The following is a 12403-nucleotide window of genomic DNA, read 5'->3' on the forward strand; positions in this document are numbered from 1 at the left end:
AAGTTAACCGCATTGCATTGTGGTTGGTTTTGCGTGTCCTCGCGACACACACACACAACCATCTGCACGCAGCTGCTGTCATCCACCACAGTCAGTGTGCTCGAGACGTAGCCGCCGCGAGGACACCTCCTGCTCCTCGGTGTCTCTGCCGGACTTTCATCTTTATTATTATTTAAAAACACGGAAGTCACAGGTTTATTCGTGGATGTCGACACTCGGGTTAGAAGTTAGACGCGCAGATAAACTGCTCTAATTATCTGTAGGGTTTTGTTTTTGTTGTTTTGTTTTTTTTACCGGCACAGGTTTAATGTGTTTTATGTGTTTGCGCTCAACAGTCAGGTAGACTTGTATTCAGCCTTTTTTTTTTTTTCAAATCAAAATATTCCCCGGAGTGTCCGAGTGGGATTGATCCCGTGGATGCGGGTGTCGGGGTCGGCGTGTGAGCCCCGCAGGATCAGCCTGTCATAGGGCAGCATCATGGTTTATAATCCTGTTTCAGTGGAGATGCTGCTGCTGCTGCTGCTGCAGATACTGTGGCTTTTACCTGTGACTGGAGCAGCTCCTTCCCCTCAGACGACAGAGCAGCTGGACACAGGAGTGGTAAGTTTTTTCACGCTGACTATAATAGAGGTATAAACTCGATATATCGTATGCCTACAAACCGGCAGAATCGCGGTATTTCCGCTCGAGTTTGATGAAGTGAAACAGGCAGAAGTAGCAGGTGCTAGTTTTCCTGAAAAAGCACAGGAAGTTCTGGTGTGAAAAGACATTTTTGAGTTTAAAGCATGTTAAGTGTGGAGGCTTGGTTTTGAAAGATTCTGTTAATTTTGCATTTTATTTTCTTAAAGCAGTAGCTGAGTGGGAAAAAAATACAAAACAATAGTATATACTTGTACTGTATACCTATATACTTGGAGCAACTAAGTGTAGTAGTTAACAAAAATTATTTTCTTTTATTTAAGTCAAGTCAATTTTAAACTTAAGTCACAATTAAAAACAACCGATGGCACGGCAACTTAAAAGGTATAAAACATAAAAGTAAAAATAGAAACAAACAGTAAAATAGTATCTAAAATCTTGATAGAAGTGTCCGGGTTGACTATTCTCATCCTTCAAAAGGGAATTTAAAGTCCTCAATGAAGGAGGCAAGATTTAATTTCCATGGGTAACTCGTTCCAAAGTTTAGGGGCAACTACAGCCAGACGACTCAGGTTTTTTAGTCGGAGATTTTGGCACATCTAAAAGCAGCCTGTTATTAGACGTCAAAGCTCGGGATGGAGCATGAAGAAGAAGAACGGAGAGGTACGATGGTGCCAAACCATTAAGGAAAGGGACAATGTATATTAAATATGCCAGGTTGTAGCCTGAGGCTAAGTTGCGTCTTAATTTTAATTTACGACACCCATTAAATGTTGTTGAAAGTCAAACTGAATGACTGACATGTGATGTTCAGGGATTATTGAACTATAAATAATAGGTTATTGTCTCAGTTGCGATACCCAAGTATCTTGATAAAAGTATGTTGTCCCAGCCATAGGCTGATGTCAGTGGTGTACGCATACATTTCAGGGCCAGGAGCTCAAGTGAAAAATGGGCCCTCCCTTTCATAATTATCTAGTTATCAAGTTTCTACACTGTGAAAAAGAAAGTCATAAAGAATGTTTGTCAGATGGGGCCCTTACTTGGTCACAGGGTAAAAGAGCAGGTGCTTGAGCACCACCCGGGGTCAGTCTGTGCATGTCCATGACTGGGGTTCATGTACCATGGGAGCGCTGGGGTGGCAGCAGGGTGATTATCTCCTGCCCCACTTTAGTCTCTTCCCCATCGTCCAGGAAAGAGCAAGCGCCGTCTTCTTTTAAAAACTTGTTCTGAATTTTAACACCATTCTGCAGTCTATGGAGACACAGCAAGTGCAGGTACACACACAAAGAAAAATGAGAACTCTATACATTGGAGCAATGATAAATAATAAGGACGGCGTGGGTTCAGTTCATGCGGAACGAGTTAACACCTTCATTAAATCGGGCCAACTTCACCATCTGAGTCGAGTGATTTTGTGTGTGTGACTACTTATGTCAAACAAAATCCTCATTGATAAAGTCTTTATTGATCACGTATTGGACCACGTTGAGTCTGGCATGCTTCTTGATAAGCTCTGTCACTTTCGTCTGGCGCTGTACTCTGTTGACAGATTTAAACGTTTTGTTTCTGCAGTGTTTTTGGTCTCGGTCCCTGTGTGTCATTTATATTCTGTGTATTGTACAGAATGTCCTCTGTAGGCTGTGTGTCTTGCCGAGTATTGTTCTGCAGCGGTTGTAGCATTTTTTTGCCTGAGTGAAATGATTGGGAAGTATTTATTTGAGATCACCGCCAAGCATCATGAGTAATGAATGAAGCCTGTTTCAACTCTGAAGTTCATTACAGACCCTCAGTACGCAGCCCAGACTGTCAGATGGATACTACGTTGAGCATTTTGTACATATAAATGATTTTCTCTGCAAAAGTTAAACGTTCTTTGGACTGTGAAAGCTCTTTATTGTCATCTCAAGGCAACATCATGTCTTGTTGTTGCTCATCTTGGCTTCTGCCTCTTGATTTCTTCCTGCTCTACAGCTCCTTTTCTGAAACATCATCACTCATATGTCCCTGTATTATAGTTCAAAATATCGATTTGGTAATATATTGTTGTCCTTCCTTGTGCGATACTAGACTACTCAAATGAATGAGATACCCTTGGGCAGAAGTTGCCTGGCCAAAGAAGAGGGAGTTTACGGCAGGATAATGGCGGGGAAAGCCACGTTAAGAGTAATCCTGCCCTTTTTTAATTTTTCACGGAGGTGGAGATATCGCGATGTATCACTGTATCATTGTCTTGTAATATATTGATTATCACAGTATCGTTGTATTGTGATATTATTGGTATCGTGGACCACGTATCGCGTATTGTGAGGGACCCTGTGATTCCCACGTGTCCTATATTAATCTGCTGTTGTGACATATTTTACACACTGGACACTTATGAGCTTGTATGGGGCAAAAAGTGAAGGGAAATGTTTGTATACAGACTGCCAAAATGTATACATGTTAGTGTTTGTTAGTGTAAGAAATTGTTTTTTTAAAGCCAAACGGCACACACGCTTATTCATGTTTTCTATCTGTGTGAAACGCACAGACTCAGTGCCGAAGTGGATGCCAACAATCCTGACACAAGTCCACGGTCTGCTGCACCTTAGCTCTGAATCAATCATTGTTCCAGTTTTCGCAAAAGGTCAGTTTCATTCGGCAGCGTCTTTTTGTCACAATCCTGCATTGCCTTGTTACTTTGCCTCGCAAACAACCGGGGTCGTTTCCTCGCCAACGGAGACACGTCTGCGCTTCTGCGTATTTCCCAGGTTATGCTTTTGCTTCTCTTGGTTGCACGCGTGACGTTACATGTCACACTGATTCAATGTGTTCATCATTAGGTCTTAAAACAAAATAATGCATTTTCCTATATGATACGAAGGTAGTCTCATTATCAAAGTGTCTTGTGATGAAAGTACATGCTGACATGCCTCCTGCGGGAACATCAGGGACTACTGTTGATACTCTTGTGGATTAACTCCAGTGCAAGCATTCCATTTTCCCCTCCGAGATCTGAGTGAACTATGACACTATTACCAGATGAAAAGTTGCAGTGAGAGCAGTGATTTTCTTCCATTTACCACGGCGGAGAAAACAACACTCAAGGTGGAACCTTTCCTGTATTCTCAGATAGAGCTGTATGACACACACAGGCCAAAGTGGTGCTGCAGCCTCTGTGCAGTGTGCAGTCAGAGGGCCATTACTCTTGTTGTGATGCCTCACCTGAATTCATGTGCCGGTAAATGTGAAGCAACACTGGCAGCACAGTGTTGGATACACACCTGGAGGATGCCCTTATTTGTTCCACTGACTTTCAGTGACGGCTGTATATCCATGGATGCAGGTCACATCTTTCAAACACAAGGGAAGCAAAACATTTCACACTGACAAGACCAGTTATCTTCTATTCTTTCTTAATATAAGAACCTTGTACCAATATAAGAAGAAAAAAACATCTAATCCAATGGTCCATTAGTATCAGACGTTGTAATGCTTAACTTTAAGGTGTTTTGTGCTTATTATACTCACTATTTTAATCAGAATTCCACAGGGAGGCCACAGAAGTTACGCACTTGAGCTTTGGAATAAGATTACAATTGCAGTACGCTTAGTTAGTGCCGGGCAATAAAAAATAACAATCATTGCATGATCCGAATATAATTCTTCTTTAATGGCAACGTTGAAGAAGTTAAGTGGACACAATGAACTATTCTGTTACCATCCTGTTGTCGCCGACAGGATTTGGCATGCGTACCTCTCATTACCATAACTCCTATAACTCCTAGACCGTTTGTGATATCGAGAAAATAAAAACATTAGAACTAAATAGAACTTTGCACCCATATACTTGTCATTATGGTAGAACCTCAGGACTTCTCAGTACCGCAGTTCCTAAACGGTTGAATAACTGCCAGATATTGAAATATTGAAAATTGAAAATTCAGATGCATATATGTTAACTCTCTATATTCTGACTGCTATCACTGATCTAAAGTGTTTGCTCAACACTATTAGGAGCCAAAACGCAATAAAAAGGTGGTCCTCTCCAAGATGAGGCTGTTTGTCACTTACTTAACAACAGCAACAGAGAGAAAGTTAGCTCAAAAACTATCACTGGGGAGCAAAACTCTGTTAAATGATCTACTTTCATCACAGTGATTGTGTATATCGACTGATTTCAAACTTTTGATTATGATGAAGCTCCTTTTTTTTTTTTTGCCAAATCCCCCTGACTTTAAATGTCAAACGCTCAGAACCTGCAGGCTTGTGTACGTGTTTGTAGTTCTCTCCGGAGAAGAGCAGCTTGAGTGATGAGTTTCTACCGTTGGGGCAAATAGAAACTGAGTCAAAACATTTCACGTTCCACTTGTCTGCTCTCTTTTAGTATTTTGTGAATGCTCGCCATTTCAGCAGGACGTGCCTTTATAATCCGCGTCTTTCACATTTCCTCCGAGGTTGCAACATGGACCATTAGCCGTAATGTAGTGGTCATTGATGATCAGATTGGTCTAGATAAAACAATTCCCTTCCTCTCCCTCTGTGGTGGCACACTTAGAAAGCTAAAGCATCTGAAAAGTAACTTGCTGTACTCTTTAAGTCCACCCTTAAAGATAAAATGTGGGAACTGCCTGTGCCTGGAAACCCACAAAGACATGAAAGTGCCTTTCAAGATTATCATTTTGTACCAGTCACCCAGCTCGTCCACAAGCATGTGGAATGATCTTTGCACTGTGCCTGCCAGTCGAGGACAGGCTTTACATTTTTTTTGGGGGGGGGATGACAAAAAAAATAGTCTTTCTTCTTTCCTCACTAGAAGTCAGAGAAATAAGATCTCGATGTGGAGAGTCCTAAAGCTCTAGGGAAAGCGTAAGCTCCTGCCTTCGCCTCAGAAGCCACATGCCACTCACTGCCTCTGGAGATTTGGCAGGACAGGTTGTAGTCGTAAAAGTTCATATTTGTAAGTATTAGTTTCTGAAATAACTTACAAATGCTGAAAAGCCTTGTTCAAAGGCATTGCCCAGAATGAAGCTCTCTGCAGTATGTTTACTTGAAGGAGCTATAACCTCAGCTGTTCCTCATTGATGAAAATCCTTTCCTTTCCTTTCCTGTTGTCTTTTTGCCGGCGTTTGACTGTCTGATTTTGAGCAGCATGATTAAAAAGAAAGATAAAAATGGATTTTGATGAAATTGTCTGGCAATGTGGGACATGGCCCGGGGAGGATATTGATGGATTTTTGTGGGGGCTCCGTCAACTGTGCAGCCTTGGTAAATGTTCATTGCATAAACTGTTTACATGTGTTTGACACTGATACAGATGAGGGTTTATTTAGTCTGTGTTTCCTAACTACAGCTACAATATGAGACAAAGTGAAGGAAAGAGAGGAGAATCTGTGCAGATGGTTCCAGTGATGATTAGTTGGACAGTGACCGGGGAGCCAGAGGACACACGCAGAGCATCATTCTGTGCCACTTTGGGAGCTGTGAAGTACTGATAGTATCATTTGATTTTATACATCATTCTTTTCCTCCACAGTGGATACACTGAGTGTGTCATTTTCTTTGGAGGGGTACTAAAGCAGCTGCAGGGGCCACACGGTTGGTGTAGTGGTTAGCACTCTTGCCTTTGCAGCAAGAAGACCCAGGTTTGTGACCTGGTTGGAACAATGGAGTTTGCATGTTCTCTTCGTGTGTGCATGGGTTTTCTCCGGGTTCTCCGGCTTCCTCCCACAGTTCTAAAACATGGAATATGGAGATAAGGCACTGTGTACTCCGCCTATCGCCCTATGTCAGTGGAGATTGGCAGCTCCCACACCCTCATGTGGAGGGTAAAGCGGTAGAAGATTGATGATTGGACTAAAGCAGCTGCAGAACAAATGAGTAGCCACAGTCCAAAATGTGCAAGCGTAAATTGTTTGCCAAGAACATGAACACGTGGCCTTGTTGAGTAGTGTGATAGAACACCGCAAGTCCCTGATGCCTCTGGGAAAGAGACGGGTAAGTGGAGGAGTCTAACAATCTGGAGTCTCACAATTAGATGTTACTAATTCTCACACCTGGGACCTTTTGATATCTGAACCACTCACTCAAGCACACGTCAGAAGCCTTTTTACCGCTTTGCTGCTCTCCGTCTCGATGCGCCACCGCATAGCAGCACTCCGGGGAAACTCACTACATTTAGAATGGAAATCAGCCTCAGCCTCGTGTTTTTCGGCTCATCATATTTTATTTCTCGCGAGGATTCCTTTCTCTGCTCGAACACGACTGCTAACTTTCCCAAAGGAGTTGCTTACCTGTGTGGTCGGGGCGTTCCTTATTTGGATTAGAGAGAGCAAACTCGCCAGATTAGCAGCTGATAAATTACCGAAATGATAGTTTATTCAGCCACCTGCGGAGAAAGAAACACAACCATTACACATTTGAGTAATGATCCTAAACCCCTAAGAGTGTGTGAGTGTGTGTGCCCAGAAGGACAACTTTACACCCCAGCAGTCCCCTTCTCACTTCCACTTTCCCGTTTAATTTCTTCAATGGAAACACCATCTGGCAGCAATTCCTCTGGAGTGGTCGGCGCTCCTCTTCTGCTCCTCCACCGCTCACTGCCCTCCCTGCTGCTGGAAAGCAAAAGTGATGAGTCCTAATCAGGTCCCGAAATTAAGTCGAGAACCAACAGCTGAAACAGAAAACAAACATTAGTGGGTCAAGTCTCGAAGTCTGGTGCAGAACCATTTTTAATGATCATTAAAACCCCAGTTTTCTGATCATTTCTGATGGGGTTTGCGATCCTGTTTTGTTGTTATTCTGCGTGGTTAAAAATAACATAGCTAAAAGGAGAAAGTAGCGAGGGCTCATTATTTACTATATAATGTTCACTAGTTAGGTCAAGGAGATTTAGTTCAAATAACATTCAGCACCAAAATAAAATCTTTATTCTCATTAGGTGGAATAGGAAAAACACCCACCTCACTCTTGAGTTGATGAATGGAATCCAACATTTTCTTACTTTCCTCCGTAATACTCCGCCTGTAGTTCAAAAACTTCAGGGATTGTAATTTCGGAAAATGTTCATTTAAATAATTCAGTTTTATCTCAAACATAATAGTGCGATCATTTAATTTTCCAAGTCTCATTTCTCATTAAGTCTGCCGAGCAACTTTATCACGGCACTCATTAGTGCAGTGTTTGCCCTGAAAGTGGTGTCATTTCCACCAGCTCTGTGTTCAGCCTCCCTCATTCTCTTAGTCTCCTTCTATTTCCTTAGTGCACTTTAACGTCGCAGGCTTTCTACCACACATCACGGTTCTTCTGATTATGCCCCGAGGGGCCGGGGACAGAGCGGGAGCTCAAAGAGAGAAGCAGCAGTGGCGACAGTCGAGGGGAAAAGGAAAGGAGGCGTGTGCTAAATGAAGAGAGTTCTGGATATCGGCAAGCATTTCTTTGACTTCTCGGGGAACTGTGAGCCAAACGAGGCGATTCATACCTTTTGCTTCATCAGTTGGTTGTTAGCAATAGTTAAGTAGGTGATGAGGCATGCAGGGATGTTTCACCACACCAGCTGCTTCCTGTGTAAATGAGTTTCACTCTCAGCCAGAATCATTCACGGACTTTTAGAACTGCTGTCCTGCTTCCATTAAGCATTTTGACCTTCTGCCTCTACAAATGGATCACGGGCCTCTTGTTCGGGACAAGATGATTTCAGGAATAATAATGTCATGTGGATGTCGCAGGGAGTACATTTCTCCATAAAGCCTGACAGAGAGCCGGTGTTCAGCATGTAATATACTGTACAGCACATCCTCCGCTTCATGGGTGGGACCTCAATGCACTCCCATCCAATCTGTCACCTTAGTCTTGTTAAGCCTAAAAGTTCTCTGGAGATGAGCAAGTTTCAGAGAAGCCTGTCAGAATTGCTGTGGAGATTATGAGTGCGTCAGAAAGCAATTCAACAAGGGCCCGGAGAGCTCTGACACCTCATTGTGTGGCACTGTAGCATGGCGACGTGGGACTGACACATGGCAGCTGTAAGACTTCTGAATCACAATGACAACACGTCGGTTCTTCGAGATAAACCTAGACGGCATGAATCCAGACTGTAGACAATCCTCATCTTGTCTCGCGAATAGAATAGACTAGACTAGAATAGAATAGAATAGGATAGAACAATACATTTTAGAAGACTTGTGCATGCTGTCGGTGTATATTTTATGATACACTCCATGTCTTCAGAGTAAGCGTACACGTTCTGGTCAAACATATTTGTCTGTGGCCTCATTTATACTAAAATCAGGCTTCAGTGTCAGTCTACGCGTGTTGCACGCATACCTGATCCCACACTGGATTCCATTCCAGTAGGTTGTCCTACTTGGAGCATGCACAGACCATGTTGTCACAAATTATAGGCTAAATGTAGACACCGGTCCAGGGTCAGGACATACTGTCGCAGACATGGGTGTATGATGACATCTATAGCTCTCAGCAGACTTGCGGATGTACAGTAGAAAGTTGTGGAAAGTGTATTGTTATTTGGCCTTTGAAGGTCAACTGAGATATTGTATTGATGGTTTAATACTGACGGATTAATATTTTGGTTTTTTTCTACCGCTTTATCCTCCAACCATCTTCTATTGACACAACGGTCCGTATTTCAACAACTGACGAGTACAGAATTGAGCGGTTCTGGTAATCCACACATCTTGAACATTAACAGGCAGAATACAGAGTTGAAAGTGGTGTGTGTGCTGCCTGGTGTCGTCTGCATGTGATTTAATCAAAGTAAATGCTTGTGTGTAACGGCAACGTACCTGTCCCGCTCCCTTCAGATGGCTGCAGGGCTTTAATGAACTGAAGGGAGCAGGTTTTTAAAGAAAAGCAGCTGGCAACAAGAAACTCGTATACATTTGTAAGTGGCTGATGATGATATTTAGCCAGTATGTAATTCAGTTATTGTGCTGTACAGGTTCTGTTTGCTTGTGTGCTGCTAAACACATTAAAAGAACGCTCCACAAGTAATTTCAGCCTGGATGTAGGTCTTCAAAGACATGGCTTCAATTTACATCATCAAAGCAAGGCATGAGGTGAAGTCATAGTATATACCAATCATTTGGATTTTAAATTGTGTCCATAAGGGTATGATGATCTCCAAATTTCAGGTAAAAAGTGACAGCCTGACTCGTTGTGTGTTGACGGAATTGTCATTATTGGATTAGCTCACTAATCGTTTCAATAATCACATCAACAGAGTCCTACTTGGCAACCAAAACGCCACACAAATGGGTAACGCAAATGGGTCTAGAAAATATGAAAACATTTGGTAGGGCAGCTTGTGCTAATCAACGCGCCATCAGGAAATTAGCACCTTACGGGGGTCATAACTTCCCTATATAGAGATTGGCATTCTGGTGCTGGTCGAACACTTTGCCAATGCAAAATGTGCTAAATTGCATTTCATGTGGAGACCAAATGAGGACTTAGGCGAACTCTGCATGCATTACTTCTAGGCAAGTACATTCATCTATGGCTAACTTTGGGAGGAGAATTCAGGCCTGTGTGTGAGTGTGTCCAGTTTCACAACCATTCATATGCAGTTGTATAAATCTGACAAAAAATATAACAGATTTTCAGACTTTTAATCTTGTCCACAGAGTCCTGGCACAATCAAACATCATAGTAGGTGACAAGTTTTGAAGTATGTTTCCCAGCAGCACATGGTCCGATCCCCGTCGCCCTGAGGCTGTTATTAGTTTCATGGCTTGACTGAAACTGTGGGTCAAAAGCGAGCTGCCCACGTTTAAAACCCCAAATCAACTCCATGTGGCCATTCTATTTTAACCGAGGCATCTCGTCCCCCCTCTAGTCATAGACCAGAGCAACGATTCGGTTGCCAATGCTATTCAAAGGACTGACCAGATCTTGTAATTATGGCGGTTTCTGGAGATGTGCTGCTCGCATGTTTAAAGTTAAAATAATCCAGAAGCTTGCCAAGTGAACTGAAGGAAACCCCAAAGCAACAGCATAGCTCCTCTGAAGTTTTTCCTTCTGAAACTAGCAGAATTGTAATAAATGCAGCATGTATGTGTGTGTTTGTGTGCGGGGGTAAAGAAAAAAGGGCTGCCGCCTCTCTGGAGCAACGCACATGTGCTTATTTTCATCTCGGATATCAGCACAGGAATAGAGGCTTTTGGCTTATTTTACATCAATCTGAGAGAGAGTTTGTGCAAGAAAAGGAAAGAAAGAGTCAGAAAGCCGTGCTGTTTAAGTCGAGTAATGAACGCTGTCGATATGAGAGCACATTTGTACGTGAGGACGGGGACACAGAAGGACAAACTGATCACTATTTGTGTGATTATTTTATTAGTAAAGCTTGGTTGTAATAAGCATTAAGGCATAACAATCAGACTTTGAAACCGAGACCTGAATTATTTCGTCCCACAGTCGCGTTAATTTGTAGAATGACATTACGTTCACGATTGTATCTTAAGGTGCCCATTAGCTCAGTTATTATTCATTAGCTAATTAGGTATCTGCTGTTTTTCCCTCACTCTCTCGTTTGTGGGATACGACTGCAATTTCTTAGTTTGTTTCTCCCCAAGTGACAATTAAACTAATTACATATGCCCCACAAAAGATCAGGCAATTTAGTGATAACACGGTAAAACTCTACTCGATTAAATAAGAGGTGACGTCACAGCTGAAAGTAACTAGGATCAGAAGCAGAATCTGGGTATAAGAATAATTATCAAAAGATAAGGTTGGATAAATATGGATATAGCAAAGGTATTTGCTTTGAATGTTTTACCTCAGCTTTGTGAAATATTTGCCAAAAAAGTGTTTGTCGTTGGTCGTTTTCTGCCCATTCAATGTTTTAAAGTCGCTCTTCAACTTTTGCTTTGTAGCAAACATATTTCTTGAAATATGTGATATTTCGTGATAAATATCAGTGTTGACCACTTTGAAGATTTTTATTGTGTTCACCTTGTCGACCATGTTGCTCAGCGCCTTCGTCGAACTTCTTGGAACTTCCCAGTCACCAGTTAATTTATGATTTTATTGGAATAAACAGAAACACACCACAGTGAGAGAGAGGGAGAGACTTTTTGTCTTAAACCTGTCATCGTAATATTACAACTGATTGCACAGTGTAACAGTGAAAGAGAATTGACAATATGCACTTCAGAATTATTGATCCCCTTTATGCCTTGCTTTCACCATATCATCCTGTTGGCCACCCAGATGGAGTTTTTACTGGAAAAAAAATTACCACTCAAGTTTATGGCAAGTGTATGTGTGATTTTATGTCAATCACACATACAGTATGTGCCAAGCTTTATCGTCCATTTGCATGGAAATGGGAACATAATGTACAATATTGATACTGTGTGCTGCTGAAGAAAAACTGAAACTATGGATTGAAACCATTTACTCTTCAGGAAAATATTTACTGACATTGTAAATAAAGTAAGAAGTTGGCTCATTTTCCCATAGACTTCCATTCAAACAAAGTTCTCTTTGCAACCAGCACAGTCGCCCCCTGGTGGCTACTTGCATCATTCTTCAAGTGCTTCACTTAATGTTTTTGTTGAGATTCAATGGACACACTTGAACTAATGTTTGGTTTCGTGGCGGCTCTGGTTTCCTTTAAATTTAGATCCAGTGTGATTTACGTTTATAAATCTTATATAATAGTAAAGGATTTACAACAAATCCAACCTGACTGACATAAAGACTCCTAAACATTAAACAGTCATTAAACAGTTGTGTCAATGTGTAGAATGATTCTGATATA

The 12403-nt window shown here is 41.9% G+C and overlaps 1 protein-coding gene across 1 annotated transcript in view; it reads left to right on the top strand.

Annotated features, from left to right (window-relative positions):
• Window positions 1-392: 392 nt before the first annotated feature.
• LOC122758643 (matrix metalloproteinase-17-like) overlaps window positions 393-12403 on the top strand; it is a 46772-nt gene continuing 34761 nt past the window's right edge. The window contains exon 1 of the mRNA XM_044012911.1: window positions 393-600. Coding sequence (XP_043868846.1) covers window positions 478-600 — 123 coding nt within the window. The 5' untranslated portion in view covers window positions 393-477. The remainder of the gene's footprint in view (window positions 601-12403) is intronic.

This window comes from Solea senegalensis, linkage group LG21, assembly GCF_019176455.1.
Source record: "Solea senegalensis isolate Sse05_10M linkage group LG21, IFAPA_SoseM_1, whole genome shotgun sequence".
NCBI classification, from domain to species: Eukaryota; Metazoa; Chordata; class Actinopteri; order Pleuronectiformes; family Soleidae; genus Solea; species Solea senegalensis.